This window comes from Sebastes umbrosus, chromosome 19 (assembly GCF_015220745.1).
Source record: "Sebastes umbrosus isolate fSebUmb1 chromosome 19, fSebUmb1.pri, whole genome shotgun sequence".
Classification (NCBI taxonomy): Eukaryota; Metazoa; Chordata; class Actinopteri; order Perciformes; family Sebastidae; genus Sebastes; species Sebastes umbrosus.
Window position 1 is genome coordinate 12296963 of NC_051287.1, and position 20300 is coordinate 12317262.

The 20300-nt window shown below is 41.0% G+C and overlaps 1 protein-coding gene across 5 annotated transcripts in view; it reads left to right on the forward strand.

The window, feature by feature from the left end:
- The first annotated feature begins 272 nt into the window (after positions 1-272).
- The window catches only part of garnl3 (GTPase activating Rap/RanGAP domain like 3), a 77626-nt gene continuing 57598 nt past the window's right edge, over positions 273-20300 (forward strand). For 4 of the 5 annotated variants that reach the window (XM_037752499.1, XM_037752503.1, XM_037752500.1 and 1 more), the window contains exon 1: positions 273-766. In XM_037752499.1, the coding sequence (XP_037608427.1) occupies positions 669-766 (98 nt within the window). In that variant the 5' untranslated portion in view covers positions 273-668. Of the gene's footprint in view, positions 767-18262; positions 18896-20300 lie in introns of those variants that run through there. The other variant, XM_037752502.1, reaches the window with a different exon arrangement.

Here is a 20300-nt window from a genome sequence, read left to right on the forward strand (position 1 = left end):
ATTAAAGCACTGCTGAAGTATTTTTATTTTATTTTACTTAGCTAGTCAAAGACCCCTATCTGGCCTATAGATCCATATACTACATATTATTGTTCTCTTTATTAATATATCTCTCTTCCTTTCTCATGCACATAGTAACTTCATTTAACCCTAAACACACTTCCTCTCACTGATAGTCTCAGCACCAACCTCTCCCTCTCTCTCTCTGTGTCTCTCTCTCTCTGTCTCTCTCTCTCTCTCTCTCCATCAGTGTGTGGTGTGAAGTCATTGCCTCTCAGCCTCTCAGTGCCGGGCTGAAGCTGAAGGAGCGCTGTGGGGCTCCACAGTTCAGGGAGAGACTCAGCTCAGCTCAGCTCAGCTCAGCACGGTCCGGTCCTCTCAGCTCAGGGTGACAACTGCAGCAGCCTGCCCGCATGGAGACACCACCAACCCGGACACCATGCACCTCTAACAGCTCCAACTACACCGTCTTTTGTCTCGCCTGAGGAGGGGAAAAGTCTGCAGGATCACTTTCCTTTGGACTGTGCGTTAAAGGGTTTTTTTTTTCCTCCTCCTTCCTGCCTCTCTCAGTCTCGCATTTTTTTGACTTTTTTCTTTTTTTTTTTTTTTCCTTGGAAAAAAAAAAAGGCTCTGCTGTTTTTTCCCTCTGAGTCTACCTGCCTGCACCCATGAATTCAGATAAAAATGTGTACCTCGGCAGAGACAAAGGCATCATGCGGAAGAGAGCCTTGCTCCTTCGGAAAGGTTGCAGCTTCGAGATTACCAGGTAGGTCCTCCTTTTGTTTTAAAGGGGGGAACGGGTTTTTAGTCTGGGACAAAACGACTAGACTAACCCACAGAAACTGCAATCTCCTACAGAGAAGTGCCACTTCACAATAAGGCCACACAATGAGTGTCTTTCACATTGTGCATTGAGGATTTAGCCAAGCTCTGCTGTGTATATGTATGTATATGTGTGTGCGCATAGATTATAGGAAGCCCCAAACCCTCTAATAATGCATCTAAAGAGTGGAGTCTGATTTTCACTTCTCTGGCTATAGAATCACATCTTTTGTTCATCTCATCATTTTTTCATCCTGGACACCCATGCGCTCACATTTCCCTATCGGACCGTGTTTTGGAGAAGCGTTACGCACGGATACATTTCGTCTGCACCTGACTCTGCAATGTTGACAAAGCTGCTTTAGTGTGCAGGACGTCATTTTATACACTGTTAAGAATTTCCCAGTAAAATAACAGTAAAGAACTAATGGCAGCAGGGTTGCCTTTATATTACTGTAAAATTAGCATTTAATAATAATAATAATATTATTATAAAATACAGTTTGAACTGTTTTTGTTTTTTTTATATTAATTTCACAGTATTTTACAGTTAATTTCCTGTTTAAAGATACATTATATAGCTGTTTTTCCACCTTTCTTTTACATTATCTTACTGATTTGTTTTAATGCACTATTTATTTTTTACATACATTTTAATAAACATTATTTTTTCCCTAGATGAATAGACTTAGCAGGTTACAGACATAGGAATAGTCACACTAAATACAATTAAAGGCACTTGTTAGGAAAAAGGCTATAATAGACTTGTTGACACTTTTCCCAAAAATGTCTGTCTCTAGCTGGCTACAAGCACAGAATGCAAACCATAACAACATGTGAGTGAAGAACAATAAAGCTAATTCACTGATTTTACAATCATGTACAATGTACAAGCCTCACATGTGCAGATCAGGTCCCAGAATTAAAAAAAATACTGCATGAAACTGTTACTGATGATACTTTAGACAGTTGATTAACAGTAAAGTGCTGTTTTTTAAGAATACATTATAGTTCAGTTAAAAAACGGCCTATGCGCGTAATTTAACAGGTTTTCTAGAGCAATGTTTTTAGCAATAACAGGTTAATACTGTTGGAATCCTGGTGTAAATTAACAGCAATTGTTTACAGTGTAGCCAAAATGTGCTTTTGATTGGGCAAGTCCTGCAACCACAGAGCATCAGTGTGCTGTCCAATCATGCAGCAAAGATAGAGGGCTGAGAATGTGCACGTTTTAATTCCAACTACATGAAGGAGAGGATTTGAGGGGATCAAATCACCTGCTGTATATAATCTCATGAGGCACAGCTGCACACCTGTGAGTGCTGCACACATCCTGAGGCCATAGACTCATGAAGGCAATCGGGGGGAGGAGGGGTGGTCTTCTAGGACCACATAATGTGCAGCTGATGTGTGTCTTCTCAGTGTGGTATGACTGTTTTTTGGCAAACATCCCTGGAGGTTCTTCTGTGGCCTTGTGTTGTCCAGCTCTGACTGTTGTGTGTCCCCGGAGCTGTTTAGATATCCCAACCTGCTCCCTGCATGTGGTCCCTTTCTGTCAAAGTCATCTGTCAGTTTGTGTACTGGTGGTTATTTGGACCATAGAGATAGCAGGTATTACTTTAAAGGCTCTCACTTTTACTGATGTCAGATCAGTTCCTTCCCCTTTTTTCACACGAGACTTCCTAGTTGAGGATTGTTTGTCAAGAGTGTGTTATGTCATGGCACATCATTTTGGATAACTAACAATACATTTGTGACAGTTTTATGGTAAAAGTAACCCAGTAATGTGTGACTGTATTGACCCAAACTGGGTCAATTTTGTAGTGATTTTGATGTCCAATCCGATATATTAGAGCTCAAGATGACATCAACACGTCTTGTTTTGTTCGTCTTACAGTCCAGACATCAAAAATATTCAATTTGCTATCATGTAAAAGCAGAAAATTCTCACATTTGATAACTTGAGATAACTTGAAACTAGAGCTGCTACAACTATTAAATTAATCACCAACTACTTTGATAATCGATTAATCGGATTAAGTCATTTTTTTTATGCCTCCGCGCCGGAGACAGCCGTGATTTCAGGTTGCCTGTACTTCTGTCCGGTCCATTCTCGTGAACGCGATATCTCGGGAATTTCTTCAAATTTGGCGCAACTGTCCTCCTGGACTCAAGGATGAGCCGATTAGATTTTGGAGGTCAAAGGTCACTGTGACCTGTCCATAACTCAAGAATTCATATGCTAATTATGACAATTTCACACGAATGTCGAATAGGATAAAAGGATGAAGTGATGATATTTTGGACAGACATGGATGGAAACTGCCACTTGACTGGTTGGTGGAGGCATACAACCACGAAGCAGTAATTTAATTTTTTTTAAGTTTAAATTCTCAGATTCCAGCTTCTTAAATGTGAATATGTTCTGGTTTCTTTACTCCTCTAAGACAGTAAACTGAATATCTTTGAGTTGTGAACAAAACAAGACATTTGAGGACGTCATCTTGGGATTTGGGAAACACTGATCGACATTTTATAGACCAAACAACTAACTGATTAATCAGGAAAATAATGAAAATTAAAATAATCATTAGTTGCAGCCTTACTTGAAACCATCAAACTGTTTGGCATTTTGCTTGAGAAAATAAATCGATTAAATAGTTGCCAATTAATTTTCTTTCCTAATCGACTAACCTTTGCAGCTTGATTTATCTTGATCGTATCACCTCCCCTCCTTCCACCTCCACTCTCACTTCCTGCTATTTCAGACAATCTGCGGAGGTGTGCACATGAAGTGCAAATTTACTCTTGCTTCATTGCCCTTATAGCTGATTACTTTCTCTCAGTATGTGTGATGGTGACACTTGTGTTGGAGACGTCTCTCCATCCAGGCTGCCAGGTCCCCACTTTTCCAAATAGAGGCATGTACTGTATTCAGGGTGCGTGCGGGGGGCGAGATTTGTGCCAAGCGCTTACTTTCGAATCACACATCTCTTCTAATTAGCTTGATTTATCCCGTTTTGTGAAGGAGCTCCTTCCATGTCTGTACGCCGTGGACCCAGAGTCACAGTGTAAGGCTTCCTGGCAGACCGTCTCTCAGACACTTGCAGTTTAACAGACGATCAATCAGAGACGAGCCTGAAGTGGTACTGCGTGGGGAAATAGATTCTCCGCTGTACTGAGGGGATATGAAAGACACTCCAGTAAAGGGCTGCTGCTGCTGCTGAGAAGTCTGTGTATAATTCATCGTGCTGCAGAGGTACATGACCAAACAAACCTAACACATTTAAACAGTACACATACAGTATGTTAGAAGCGTGCTTTCACATGCATAACATGCTCACACACACACACACACACACACACACACTGTCAGAAGGGTTTCCATATGTTTGCCTGGGGAAGTGTGTCATGAGGTACTTTTATCTAGACATTGATCTGCCCTCATTTTCTCCTCCAGGCTACAGACATAGTGTGAGACAGTGGTGGAAGAAGTACTCAGATCCTTTACATAAGTAAAAGTAACTATACAACAATGTGGCAATACTAATAAATGTACAGTACAGAGGTATTATCAGCAAAGTGTATTTCAAGTATCAGTAAAAGTACTCGTTTTGCCCCTGTGAGTGATTAGATTGTTAATAGTGATGCATCAATTCATAAGCAGCAGTTCAGCTGGTTGAGGTGGAGCTAGTTTTAAAGGACCAGTGTGTAACATTTAGGGGGATCTATTGGCAGAAGTTGAATGTAAGATTAATCAGTATGTTTTCTTTAGTGTATAATCACCTGAAACTAAGAGTTGTTGTGTTTTCGTTACCTTAGAATGAGCCGTATATATATCTACATACGAAGCGGGTCCTTTCCACCGAGTCGGCTGTCATGTTTCTACAGTAGCCCAGAACGGACAAACCAAACACTGTTGACTTTTCCGGCTTGGGCCGGAGTCGATAACGTTACTCGCTCCCGTCAACGCCTCCCTTTCTCTCTCTCTCTCTCTTGCTTCACCACTCACCTCCCACATACACACACACACACTCTGGCTCTACTATTCTCAAAATGACCGACTCTACTCTTACAACGACTGGCTCTAGAGAAGGCCCATTCGCGTCGGCCACCGTAGTTCTCCGTCTCACTTGGCACACGGGAGAGGTTTCAATCTGGATGCCGCCAAATCCTACACACTGCACCTTTAAGTACTTTATATAGAGTTAGAGTAGTTTGTAAAGTGGTTCCCAACCTAGGGGTCGGCCCCCTCCAAAGGGTCACAAGATAAATCTGAGGGGACGTGAGATGATTAATTGGAGAGGAAAGAAGAAAACTTTAATTATTTTTCTGACTTTTCTCCAATCTTTTATTTCTTTTTTAAAATATTTTATGATTTGACCTCTTTGGTCCGCAATTATCTAATGAAACCGTTTATAGGGGAAATGTTCCTTTGGTGGAACACTAAAGCGAACAAATCACAATACTTTTTGCAAGAAGACACAAACCAAAAATGTTTGGAACCACTGATTTAATTTTGAACATTGTGTTGCATTTTATAAGCTTATCATGTGTTTTTATTATATAAAGTCTTAATTTGAAAAGTAACTCGAAGTTATAGCTGTCAAATGAGTGTAGTGGAGTAAAATAAAAGGAAAGACTCAAAGTACAAGCATCTCAAAATTATACTTAAGTGCAGTACTTGGGTAAATATACTTTGCATACTTAACACTTCTGGTGTGAGAGATCTCTTAGTGTTTGAATTCAATACAAAAAAGATTATGCAAAATTTTAGCGAGAAGTTCTGTTCTGTGCTAATCCGTCTTGGGATAAACAAACAGATTCACATCACATTATAATTTCTGACTGTGTCTTGGACAGTGCTTCATATAGTGACTCAGCCTTATCTAACAGAGTCAGCAGAGTGCCAGTTGGCAGATCGTCTCTCTGACAGCAGGTAGCTGCAGAGCTGCAGGTGAAAGCAGAAGAGCTGAGTGGACGACTGGAACCAATAATTGGGTCATTTTCCTCTGCTATGCTGGTTGCAGGTGGTTAATAGTTGCAGGTGGGTTTTGTGGCTCCAGAGAGTCATGTCTAGAAACTTAGGATAGGATGTCAGGTAGCGAATCTGACAAGGTTTTGCAAGTTTTTACAATTTTTGGGTTACCTTCTACAGGACTGCTCCAGGGGGAGATGCACAAAATATGATACATAGATTGGGAATGAGTCCTAAAACCCAGAAATGAGTTAGCATTTTTGCACTTCTGGTTCCCTCTTCTGGAAATCAATGTTTTTTTTTAATGGGAGTGGCTGTCAAAATGAACGCGATAATAATGGATCAACGCAAATTAGTTTTAACGCCACTAATTTCTTTAACATATTAACGCAAATTGCAATTTTTAGGTTGTAGCTCAGTTTTAAAGCTAGAATGAAGATACTGGCATCATATGAAAATAGAAAACAGGAAGGAGGTTAAATAACGCTCCAAACTTACGCAAAAATTTGGCAAGGAAAAACGGGCATGGCCATTTTCAGAGGGTTCCCTTGACCTCTGACCTCAAGATATGTGAATGAAAATGGGTTCTATGGGTACCCACGAGTCTCCCCTTTACAGACATGCCCACTTTATGATAATCACATGCAGTTTGGGGCAAGTCATAGTCAAGTCAGCACACTGACACACTGACAGCTGTTGTGCTGCAGTTTGCCATGTTATGATTTGAGCATATTTTTTATGCTAAATGCAGTACCTGTGAGGGTTTCTGGACAATATTTGTCATTGTTTTGTGTTGTTAATTGATTTCCAATAATAAATATATACATACATTTGCATATAGCAAGCATATTTGCCCACTCCCATGTTTATAAGAGTATTAAATACTTGGTTCATTTTGAACCGATAAAAAATGTGTGATAATATTTGCGATGAATCACGATTAACTGTGGACAATCATGTGATTAATCATGATTAAATATTGTATTGACAGCCATAGTGTAAAGCCTTTTGTGGCTCAAGAGGCAGCTGCACGAAATATGATAAATTACCTCAAGGGATGTCACATGAGTCAGCGTTGGTTGGGGCTGGAGAGACCACAAGTTTGAAAAAAAAATAATAATGTCCACCCTGAGTCTGCCAGTGTTGCAGTGGAGTACTCTTTAAGAAATTTGATCTTATCACGCTGGTGCATAAAACAAGAACACACAAGTTCTTTGCCCTTGAGTCTTGAGCTTGACTGGAGTGTCTGGATGTCCTCCAGGAGCAACAAATCCTAACCTAATTTAGCGTCTTTTTCCATTAATTTTCATAACAATTGCAGCATATCAACTCCGCCTGTCACTAAACTCTCCGCTCTGGTCTGTCTCCAACCTCTTCCAGTCATCCTCGGCTAATTGTGTGTGAATCAGATTAGGCCACACGGTGCCAGTGAGACAAAAGGGGAGTTATGTGAACAGGCAGTAAAACATACAACGAACCAGCAAGCATACAAAACACTGGCCACTGGAGGAAGATTTTTATCAGATGAAGCCAGGATCAAAAATCTGAAAAAGTCAGCACCATGCTTTGTAATGAGTTCAATGGCAACATCAGCAAATTCTGATGCAGTGGAAACTAACCGCGTGGCGTCTTGTCGATCCATAACAGAACATTTGTAGTTCATTTAAGGAAAGGCATGCGCTGGCAGGAAGCGGAGAAGCCCATTTATCATTGGGCTAACGCAGGGCAATGTGTGATCAGAACATGTTACTATGGTTTAATTTTGTAACGCAGACCTAACAAATAGACTGAGATAAGGAGCTTGCACACAACGTACGAAGGAAAGATTAGGTTTTGACGCCTGGATTAGTCGGCTTTGAAACGTTCACTCTGCATTAATCAATCCAGCCACTCCTTGCTTTTACCGTCCATGAACAAAAAGCTTCTCATAGAGCAGCTATAACTTCCCCCTTGCAACTGCGGCCGCATTAACGGAGCAAAAATAGATCCTGCAGCCGCCGAAACTCTGACAGACTCTTTCACTCATCCTCCTCTCTCCCTGAACTTCTCACTTCAGAGGTTAGATGAGTGCATTTGCCTTGAAATGTTATCTTCATTAACCTCTCCTTCTGTCAAACCCACAGTGTTTGTGATTGTTGTTGCCAGGGGTTTTTGCCATCTTGTCAGATTGGCACAACATCTGGAGCCAGATGTAGCTGAAGGCGTGCTGCATTCAGGTGCTTTGCAAAGGAGTGGGGCGAGGGAGTTTTGAGTGCCTTTTTTAAAAGAGGAAAAAAAAGAGAAGGAAATATGTATTAGGGTTTGTCCTCTTGTGGTTTCCTGGTGAAGCTTTTACAGTAGGCTTCAAAGCAGCATGTGAATGAAGAACATATGTTTTGAATGTCAGACATGTTTTCTATGTTTTTAGATCTAAGAAGAAGGCACCAACATGGACAGGGCCATATTGATGTGCTCTCTAACAGACAGATGGAAAGTAGTTGTGGTAGGCTGGGCTGCTGGGGTATCCCTCTGCGTTACAGCCTGTCATAAAGCGCCCAACGGGGAGTTGAATTGATGGGCTTACTGACGTTTTTGCTGACTTAAGGCACTCCTCTGCTTTGCATTCTGTGAGCTCATTTAGCCCTCACACACACGTCCGACACAGATTGTTGTTTGCATGAGACAAGAGACAAGTCCTCCACATTAAATGACAAAATATGTTAACGACACAAAAAGCGTTTTCTGATCTGACGCCCCTATCAGCAGGTCATTTGTAAATGCTTTCCAAGACCATTTCCAATCACTGTTTTATGATGTGACAACGCTGTGGTTTCCTAAATCTAACTGTAGTGGTTTTATTGCCTGAACCTAAGCACCTGTTTATCTTAACTTCACAACAAGTGCTGACCGGAAACAGATGACGCCAAGGGGGTCTGACGAAGCGTCCGTATATGACGAGTTGGTGATGATAACATCTTGCTTTTCTCACATATGCAGCAGTTCTCCCCAAGACCTGTAAACAGACTGTGATAATCGTTTCAGCTCTAAAAAAAAATAAGGCTCCCAGGGATTATGATTGCATGCACAGTGTCATGGTGTAATATTGTATCACTTGTCTGATTTCCATAGAAGGTTGTAGCTGGGAAATTGAAATAGTGTGCTGCTCTGCTCAGCCGTACAGTCAGTCCCTCAGTGAGGTCTGATAAACACTGGACTGTAATCACTCCCATATGTGGCTGCATAGCTCAGCACAACCCGGCACAGTTCAGCCATGCGCACAATGCAGCGCACCAGGCTCATTTAGACAGAAAAATAGATTCAAATTACTGGAAGAAAAAAGAAAAATCCCTCTCTTGATTACAGCCCTATGTAAACTTCTACTCTCCGACTGAAACATCTGCTTCCATTTAGGGCTTTAAGACACATACCTACACATTAAAATGCACTGCGCACTGCTCCGGGAAAGCTCGGAGGCTGGAAAAACATTTCCCATTATAGTCGGCTGGAATAAGCCCAGCGAGTTGTACTTAAAACAAAGGTATGGGTTGAGATGCGGCCAGCTCGAGCACAAGCCACAAACCGCTCGCGTACAATAGTCATATTCTGGAGAAGTGTTTTCTTTTTTTCTCACAGTTGTGCAAACTATTTTTTTTTCTTACCACGGTCACTGTCGAGGATGACGCAAAGAGAAAGTGAGTGTGTGTTGAAGTGTGAGCGATCAAAGGAAGTCTGCACAGTATGGGTACAGTCTGTGTGTACACTGTGAGTTGCCCCCGTCATAACCCTTAAAGCGTGATTCGGGAGAGACGGAGGAGGAAATGGAGCCTGTGAAGGGTTACTGTTGTACATTTTTACCCTGCGGTTTTGGAAGGGAGGCAGGCCAAAACCTCTTCTTGGTTAGAGAGCGAGCAGCAGAAAGAACGGGTGAAAGGATGAAAGGGACGGAAGTGCAGCAGATTGAAAGTACGTGTAGAAACAAATAGGAAGAGTATATTTTCAGCAGGGGCTGTAAAGATGTGGTTAAAATGATGTTGTTGAAGTGTGGACATTCTTTAAAAAACAGCTTGAGTTTCCCCAACTGTAGGCCTCTTCTTCACTTTCTCATCACACAGGGACGTTTTACGGCACACAGGTCCAATAGAAACCTGATTGAGTGGTTCAGGTCTTTTCCCGCTGATGGTGAGGAGGACAGTGACAGCGAGGAACAACAGATCCGACAATCAGGTTTTAGAGGCAGTTATGTAGGATTCACTAATCTAGAGCCAACACACCTACATTAATTAGATTTATCTCCAGCCAAGAATGATTCATATTTGCCATTTACGATAATATGAACAGCTTTTTGTGAAGGGTTGGGTGGAAGTAGGAGAGAATAACATGGAGCCATACGCATATTTATTTTGTTCAAAGGCAGAAAATGTGATTCCCATCTCTGTTTCACAAACTAAAGTATAAAGAAATCTGAGGAACTGGTTCCAAAAATATATTAAAACATTTCTGAATTACCTCATAAAGAAACAAATTAGGGCTGCAACTAAAAATTATTTACATTGTCAATTAATCTGTTAATTATTTTCTCAATTAATCGTTTAGTTGTTTGGTCTATAAAAGTCAGAAAATGGTGAAAATGTTGATCAGTGTTTCCCAAAACCCACGATGACGTCCTCAAATGTCTTGTTCTGTCCACAACTCATAGATATTCAAAACAAAAACAACAACAAAAAAATCCAAGTTGAGTAGGACGGGGTAATTTAAAATTTAATTGATAGATCATATAATAGTTATTTATTTTTGTATTATTATTATTAGTTATTTATTTATTTAAATTTTTCCCTGAAAATACAATTAATGCAGTAAAGGGTTAGTTATTATTAATTTATTTAATTTATAATAATTATTATAAATTATATAATATAAAATATATATTGTTTAAATAAACTCACAAGTCATATACAATACATGCATTGTTTTTTCTCATTTAATGGTGATACAAGTTATAACCACAAGAGGGCAGACTCTCCCTTTTAAAAGCAGTGATGTTACCATATGGTGAAGGGTCAGTGGTTGTAAAAATTCAATTTAAGAACAAGCATTCACACTTTGGATCTTTGTCATTTAGTTTGAGCTTTTTGATTCTGCGCAAGATACAATCACAAGAAACTCATTCTGCGAGTTGCCGAAAAAAATCAAAGTATAGAAATGACGAGCAGTACGTTGGTCATTCATACTTTTCCACCAGGAGGAGTTCAGAAGCAGTGACGTTTATGTGGAGAGCAGCTGGACTCAGGTAGCTGCAGCCGACGGTTTCATTCAGACAACAAGCTCACTTATTTCTTTGTGTTCTGTAACAACAGAAATTGTTGTTATTGCCTACAAGTACTAACGGACTAAAGTGCGTTGTCAGTGTCCCAAAAAACTGTACAAAAGCACACACACGACGCATGTAGCCAGAGGGCGAAGGGCAGAGTGGTCTGATCGTTACAGACAAAAGGTTAATTCACCTAATCACATTTAATGAGAGTGCCATCATCAATCGCTGCAGCTTGACACGCTGACATTTCCCAGAGGCCACATGGTGACCTGCTGGCATTTCGGACGCACTAGAAACAAAGAGGCCAAGATCTGAATCCAAATCGTCGGCACGTGTCTGTACATATGTGTGTGTGTGCGTGTGCTTACGTGTGTAAATGACGGCCATTAGAGAATATCTCAAACTGGTAAAGACTGCTCACTGAGGTGTACATCCAGAGGTTTAAATCATTAGTCTGTTAAAGCCAGAGGTGGAAGAAGAAGAAGCACTCAGATCCTCGAACCAACACAGCAATGTACAAATACTCCATTATAGGGCTGCAGCTAACAATTATTTTCATCATCAGTTAATCTGCAGATGTTTTCTTGATTAATCCATTCATTATTTGTCTATAAAATTGTGAAAAATGTGGGTTATAATTTCAAACAGTCCAAGTGATGTATTCGTTTTTATACGACCAACAGTCCAATAGCCAAAGATATTCAGTTTAATTTGATATATGACGAAGAAAAGCAACAAATCCTCACATCTGAGGAGCTGTAACCAGTGAATATTTGGCATTTTTTGATTCATAGTTGCCGATTGATTAAACGACTAATGGTTGCAGCTCTATACTCCGTTGCAAGTTAAAGTCCTGCATTCAAACTCCTAGTAAAAGTACAGAAGTATTAAGCACAAAATGTACTTAAAGTAAGTAAACTTAATACTACGAGGCGTAGCTAGTTTTAAAGTGCCAATCAGATTTCAGTCCTGCTTGATTTAGAGTTTCTTTTTGAGTGAAAACAATGGGATTTTGTTCAGACTTTAGCAGTCTGGAGTCTTTTTGTTAAAACATGAGCGCAGAAATTGAATAGAAAAATTAAATTTCACTTTACATGAGCTTCAGGTTTTCAGAATTGTGTGCATAGTTTCATTTTTTGAGTGTATATACTGGAGAAAAACTGCAATACAACATTGTTTTCTGGGAATGTCACCACAGACACACAGTTTGTACCACTGCAAATATATAAATATTGCAATACTTTCATCAGTGAGCCATAGGCTCAATCACCATTGTGTCACCTTCTTCAGCAATAGATGGTGACTTAACAGACCTTTATTTAAAAGAGATTATTACTTTAACTACTTTATATACAGGTAGGAAGTTCAGTCCAGTGTCTCCCAACATAGGGTTCTGGCCCCTCCAAAAGGTCACAAGATAAATCTGAGGGGGTCGTGAGATGATTAAAGGTTCTCTATATGATATTCAGAGCATTAATATAGCAGCTATGTAAATATTTAGAGGAGTAATGTCTCCTGAGCGGAGAATAAAGTCTCTCTCCCTCTATCTGTTTTGTAATCTGAGTTTCTCTGTGCTTTGTTGAGCGGCAGCGCGTGCCTTTAAGTGCCCCGCTGGCTAGCTACCTGACCGATGTGGCGCCCACCCTCCGGTTGAACCCTCCAGGTTAACACTGTTAGCTCTGTCAGCAGTGTTGCCGTCGTTTTCATTGTTTTCAAATGTGCATAATTTTACCACTTTGGCCCTGAAACACTAAATATAACCATCTACTGTAAGAGGTTTAATCAGTTGTTGTTGGAACTGCTAACAACTCACATGTGAAGAGGTCACTACTGTGTTAATCTTTAACAATGCAAAAGTAGCGCAAAATGAAAAAAATACTCATTCAAGTCCTTTAAAAGTGTTCTTAAGTACATTCTACATTGACTGCTGCCAAAAACTCCACAGTCTGAGCTAAATGTCTTTTTGACCTCACCATTTTGCTGCTGTTCCAGTGTGTGTGTGGTACAGGTTGAATCATGCCCATAATCAAATTCAAAGCCATTTACTGCTTCCTCCTCCAAAGTACACATTATCCATGCAGGGACCAAAGCTTCATCAATGAAAGGTGACATCATGGCAGGTCTATTGATTTGCATGTTGTATCTGGATGTGCGTTGACGCTCGTAGTAGTGCGTCTTGCACTTTGCATTACATTGTGTGTGTTCATTTCCATACATGTATTTAAAGAAATGACTCCCATTGGGTTCAGAGTGATTCAGCGTCAGTAGCTGCACATCTAATCACATTGTACGCTCTCTCTCTCTATCTCACACACACACACACACACACACACACACACACACACACACACACACACACACACACACACACACACACAGTAACAGAGGCTTTGTTTATCCGACGCGTGGGAAAGGTGCCGTGGTCAGACGCGGCTTACCGGGTGAGACTAAAGGGCCGGAGTGGCAGCTGTCCAGAGAGAAGGCGGCGTATAGCTCCGAGGGATTAGTACACTATTGAGTCAAGAGCTCCTGATCCGCATCAGGCAGCTTCACAGGCTTCAAGTGCTGCGGCTAACGTGCGAGTGCTCGTGCATACACACTTACAATCCTTACTGGCATGGACACATGGATTGAACCCACGCACCATAATGCTTACACCTACGTTTATAACCTGCTCTTTGAAGTTGCATTTGTCTGGAGAATGCAAAGCCTGGGATAGCCCATCACTGCTGGGTCCCACACACACACACACACACACACACACACACACACACACACACTTGCATGTATATGAGTTGACGATTGCGGGTTATAGTTTATATTTCACTTCCTAACTAACACTGAAGCCCTCAGTAGAGACTCACAGGTTACTCGGCATGATGGAAAGTTGGATTTGAGGGTGTGTGTTGAGACCTTTGTTTGTTTTAACAGCAGTCAGTATCTTTATAAGATAATACGAAAATATGGTGACACATACTGTAGTTTGAGTTAATCCACGTGCAAATGGCAAGCTCATTTAAATAAAAGGCGACACCCAGCCTGAAGAATTATGGTTGGATCCTTGTGTCGTGAATATACTGCTGAAACAGCTAGTCGATCAACAGAAAATGAATCCACAAATTAATTGATGAATGTTTATCATTTGCTTTTTGGCTCTCATACACTTTCATATTCTCATACACAATTGGTATGTAATCCACGTAATTTTTGAACCAGGAAGTATAAAGGCCGACAAACGCTGCGTAAGGAGGAGGTCGAGGTGGATGGGTGGGTCACAACACACCAGACTTTCGCGCAGGAGACCGGCGTTAGTCCCCCCGGGTGAAACCAGACACCAACGTTGATTTGTCACGTAACTTCCGTACTTAAGTTACGCCACTTCAGGATTTATTTTAACCCAAACCATAATCTTTTCCTTAACCTACATAAGTAGTTTTGTTGCCTAAACCTAACCAAGTTGTTTCCTGTGAAGATGGCAGTTTATTTTGAAAAAAACTGTATGCAGGAAATTGACACGAGCGTCGCGTGCCGTGGGACATTTGTAGAAAAATGCATTAAAAAATGAGGAATAACTTTATAACCACATTGTGTGCATCCTTAAAAAACAACAATTGCAAAGCTGATTTTTGAAAGAATTTTAGACTTATGCTGTTTACATTCTTGTTTACTTGTGCTTGCTATAGTCTTCTTCTCACTTTGTTCCTGTGCTGGCACATTGCTATGGTATGCATGTTTCTTGCCACGTTTCCAACTTTCCATCGGTGGAATCGCTGAATTTGATCCAAACAAAACTGGGACCCACTCTTAAAAACATTCTTGCTTTGTTGACATTGGCCGCGCATGCTTTTAATACATGTTCGTGCATGTGAGTGTGCCCAATTATTCGCCACTCTGCACTGTGCTCAATGGTGGTTACAGCTGATAATGCCGCTGTATACATGACATAATTTAGCTGTCAGTTTTTCTGACATCAGTAAAGACTCAAAAAACAAACACCTGTTTACGTCATCTTTTCAATAGTGAGGAATCAGTAGATTATATTCATCACCTGGAGCAGACCGGTGCTACATTATACTGGATATTTCTCTCATGCCAGCTGTGTTCTGCATTGAGGAGGATACCGCGGCTCCGTGGCCACGTTACCAGACTGATCTTTGAACAGGAAGTCTTCCCCGTCTGACTTCCCTTGTTACAGACTGGCTTCACAGGCGACCGTTAAAAACCAGAAGCCCGCTTATGCAAAGGCCATGTGGGCAGTGCGTGTCAAAGTGAGACAATGGGAGGGTATGTGATGAAGCTGTGTTTATGCAACATGTATGATGGTCTCTGTATGCCGCCTCGGGGCTCTAATTAGAGGCGGGGGTGTTCAGGTATCTCAGGTTGATTGTTTGTAACTCGATCCTGACGTGTGAGAACGAGGGCTTTATTTTCAGAGGTGTCTTTTTTTTTTTGAAAAGGATTTCTTTTTCTTCGGGCTGTTTCGGATTTCAGCTGCATTTCAACACGAGCTATTTTTAATAGTAGTCGCGTTCAGAAAGAGAAAATGCCATGTGTGTCGGTAGCTTTGGGTGTTTTCCTGTGATGTGGCGTGCCACAGAGGGGGGTTTCTGCTGATTAAAAATTGATGAGCAGCTGAGTGCTGCGTAGCCTGAGACGAGCATTCCTGCACTCTTTCATGTGTGTGTGTGTGTGTGTAGACTGAGCTGGAGACACAGGCTGTGGCTGGGCTATTGTGAAGGTATCAGATTTACCTGAGCTCACATTTCACCTGCTAATCTGCAGGTGTGTATGTGTGCAGAGAATAAAAAAACATGTCTGTTTTGACATGTTTTTGCCTCATTTCTGTGTTCTGTGCAGACCCCGGGCCCTTTTTAACAGCTTAAACAAAACACTCTTACCATTGTTATGGCACCATGATACTTGAAACGGCTATAATTGATATTTTTATAATAGCAATGTAGGCTGTTAATCATGTTTTTACTGTTAACGCTGTCAATGCCTGGTCCATCCTGGCTGCGCCTACCCAGTATGCCTTACTTACCTCTACACTCTACCTCTGATTGTCTACTGGCTTCTAAACCTAAATGCTAATGGTAGGTAGTCTAGCTATGATGCTAACCAGAGCTGCTGAGTTGCTCTCCTCAGCCATGGCAGTACGAAGCTACCTGGCCCGAACACCGGTATGATTGTTTCATCATTAAATTCACTCATGAAAATTTTTTGAGGCGAGAAATCAACTTTGTAGATTTCAAATATTGGCAGTTTTTTTTTATGGAAATTGATGAGTTGGGAATTGAGAGGCTCCACACACTGGCACGACAGCGAGCTGGCTGGAAAAGTCTCTAGAGACCGGTCTCCTAGACGTGCCAGAGGGGATTGTTGGCTAGTCAGCCGGCCAGTCACACTCACAGAACCTGCTGTCTCAAGAGACCGTCTCGTACACAAAAGACTTATGTTTACCTTTTTACGGTGCTATAATAAAATAATAATAATAATAATAATAATAATAATAATAATAATACTAATAATAATAATAATAACAATAAACTGTGTCAAGTCTTTTGCCAAGACAATTGGTAGCCTCTATACGAAATATGGGAATATATGTGTAAAAACAACGCAGATTTGTGTCGTGACATTTAAACAAACCATTCGTCAACAGGGAAATAAAAGCTACGAGACAGTCTCTTGAGACAGCGGGTTCTGTGAGCGCGCCTGGCCGGGTGGCTCGCTGACAGTCCTCTCAGGAGCGAGCTCGCTGTCGTGCCAGTTCGTAGAGCTTCTCAATATTTTCAGGCAGCTGTTTTCGGCAAAAAAAAACCTCTAAAGCATCATCAGCACATAAAGTATTGGGGTTCGTGGGACCCCACAAAATGAGGAAGTCAGTGACAACAAAACACAAGACAGCATGTTTGCTGTGGCACGCAATCACTCGGTTCCTCTAATAAATGCGACAGCAGCGTGATAAATGCCAGTCTCACATCTGTTGTGTCTCCAGGACCGACCACATAAGGCCGAAAAGTGCATTTTGAAGAGCTAAAAAGAGAGACAGGAGAGGGAGAGATGAAGAGTAAGAGGAGAAGAGGAAGGCTGCATGAATAAATGAATGACCTCATCATTGCCTGGACCTGCTGTTGAGTGGGATTATGGGTAAACCCCAGAGAACACATAAGAGTGATTGATTGGTGAGCATCTGAGAGGCCAAAGAAACACAAAGATCCGTTCATCCTTTCAGAGAAATGTTAGAACATGTGGTAATATGTCATCCTTTAGATAGACTTTATGAGGTGTAATGGTTAACAAATCATTTACGAATGCTTTAAATCAGTTATAAGCCATAAGAACAATTCAAGGATTGCCAGGTTGTGAAAAATAGTTCTTGTTTCTTCTCTATCTTATTAGGAAGTGGGAGTATTTATTAATGTTACCAATGAATTTGTAGCTGCTTATTGGCCTATTAGGAAAGGATAAACCAAAATGTTTTTTTACAACCTGGCAACCCAAAAGTTGTTCTTCTTATTAATGGCTAAAACGGCTCCATAAAACAGTTTAATTATTCGCTAACTATTAAAGGGAAGCTATCGTGCTTTTATGCTTTTCCCTTTCCTTTAATGTGTTATATAGTTTTTTTTGTGCATGTAAAAGGTCTGCATAGTTACAAAACCAAAAGTCCACAACAAAGGCAGTTACTCTCCCCCCCCCACAGAAACTCTGCACGGGAACTACCTGAAACTTCTTGCTTGAAGTCTTGCCGTTTGTTCTGTAACGTGGTGATGTCACCAAGTGACAAGCTCCCTGCAGGAGCTCAAACAGAGCGTTTCAGACAGAGGTGAAAAGAGGTATAAGAAAAATAAAGTGTTTTTTTAACATTAAAGTAAACAATATTCTAGTAGAAACACAAAATACAAGCACCTGAAAATAAGCCTAATAGGTCCCCTTTAATAAAGTCATTAGTTAGCCTCAACTTATGCGTTACAAAGGGTGACTTATTAGCAAGTACATTTGATTGCCTTTTAAAATAAAAGCTGATTTACTACAAATGATTGGACATTATAGGATTATAGGACATTTCCTGCCTTATTTCTGCTCCTAACTTGACCAGGACATATTTGAGAGCAGGAAAAACACTTAAAATTCATGTTTCAATGCACCTTCTTCTATATTTTCTCAGTGCTCACACCGGATGATGTGCAGCCTCAGTCAGTCTCTGCATACTCCTGACATCACTTTGCGCTCCAGGATATTGTAACTGTAGAGAGAAGCAGCTTCACTGTAATTGACGGTGATGTAACAGGAGCTGAAAGAAAGACGAAGAAGAAGGGGGAAAAAAAAAAAAAAAACCGATAAGAATAATCTGCTCTGAATGGTTGCCTTTTTGCTCCGCAGAGCCTCCAGCAACAAACTGTGGTGGATTGAAAATGCACCATTTATGTGAGTGAGAGAGGGAGGGATAGAGAGAGAGACAGAGAGAGAGAGAGAGAGAGAGAGAGAGAGAGATCACCCAGTAAACACACACAGCTTTCTATGGCAGAGCCTGTTCCGCTTCATCATCATGCTGTGACCAGTTGCGCGCAAGAAAGAGTTCGACCACCAACCGGGTTTTGGATCAGCTGTTTGTTGGAGTTTGCGCCGCAGTGATGATCCTGTAACTGGAGGAGAAACACACGGAGAGAGAGGAGGGGAAGAAAAAAAGAGAGACACCGGTTTTTTGTTGTTGTTGTCGCCTTGTCCGCTGGACTGACATCGCATGGGGACATGAACAGTGTGGATCCAGCCTCTAACAAACTGTTGACTTTCAATCAGCGGTAAAGAAACCAAACCAAAATCCTCTTATACTCTTACCTGTGTTTCTTCACACCTCTCATCTGTTGAATGCATAGTCTGTCTGTCGTCGTCTCTGTCATATCTCTGCAGCACTGGCTTCTTTTTATTATGCAGCCAAATAGCAAATGAGACAAAAGCTGGAGACACTTGCTCCATTTGTTGGTGCGTAAAAGTGCCTTGGATCAGCTAATGATGTTTACAATAATTGGGAGTTTTTGGTCTAGTTATGTATGAAGGGCTGCCACCTCTCATCTCTTGAATGCATATATATATATATAGCTCTCTGTCTGTCTGTCGTTGTCTCTTTGTCATAACCCTGCAGCATTGGCTTCTTTTTATTATGCAGCCAAGAGCAAATGAGACAAAAGCTGGAGACACCTGCTCCATTTGTTGGTGCGTAAAAGTGCCATATTGCGCGCGTTGAATCAGCTAATGATGTTTTACAATAATTGAGAGTTTTGGTTCTAGTTATGTATGAAGATGCCATAATGTATTGATCTTTTACTTTGGGATGGCTGGCAAAACTGAGCGCCACTGAATCCACAAGTCTCCAGTCTGGAAGTATTGACGCTCCTCAACAGACTCGTTCAGCCACAACAGCTTTTTAATTGAACCTCAGCAGCTGGATGCTTTATGCTTTATGCAGCTTTTGTCGCCAGTTTTATGAATTGTAAAATCAAAATTCATCTGTGTTGCTTATTAATTGATCTGCACCCCCCTTTTTTTCTCCAGGAGAGTAGATATCTCAGTATGTACATGGACGGAAAATAATGAATTATTCATTGCATAGCTTCTCAGTTCAAGGTAGAGTGGAGGTGCATGCAGCGACAGTATATGCGGCCACACTGATGGCAGGCATCTGGCTTTAAACTGTGCAGCCTGAGTTCAGATGTAGTCCAAGGTTACTCAGCATAGTATAGCTCATTTCCAGCCTCTTATACTTAGATTGATGTGAAAATGCCATGCTGCAGCTCTTTACCAGGCAAGAGACACCAGGCAAGGCTGCAGTGACACTTGGAACAGAGAGAGAGATCATATAGTGAACATAAAGCTCTTATGCTGCCAATATAGAGGAGACGCCTCCTTCTCATGCTGCACCAATTGTGCAGAGAGGGAGGAGTGGAGAGCCAGAAATGTCCTGAAATTTCCATGTAATGCTCTAATGACTTATTATGGCTTGAATTGGCTTTATTATTTCTCTGTTTTGTGCTCATATTTCTAGTTTCTATACATTGCTGTAGTAAAATGACTTTCTTTTATTAAGAATAATCTAGATAGAAAAGTGTGCGATGGTTTAGTATTCGTCAGTGCATGTAGTGCACCAATCTGTGACTTTAACTTTTAAATTAATTAACAATCAGGTCTTATAGCGCATGGATGAGATAA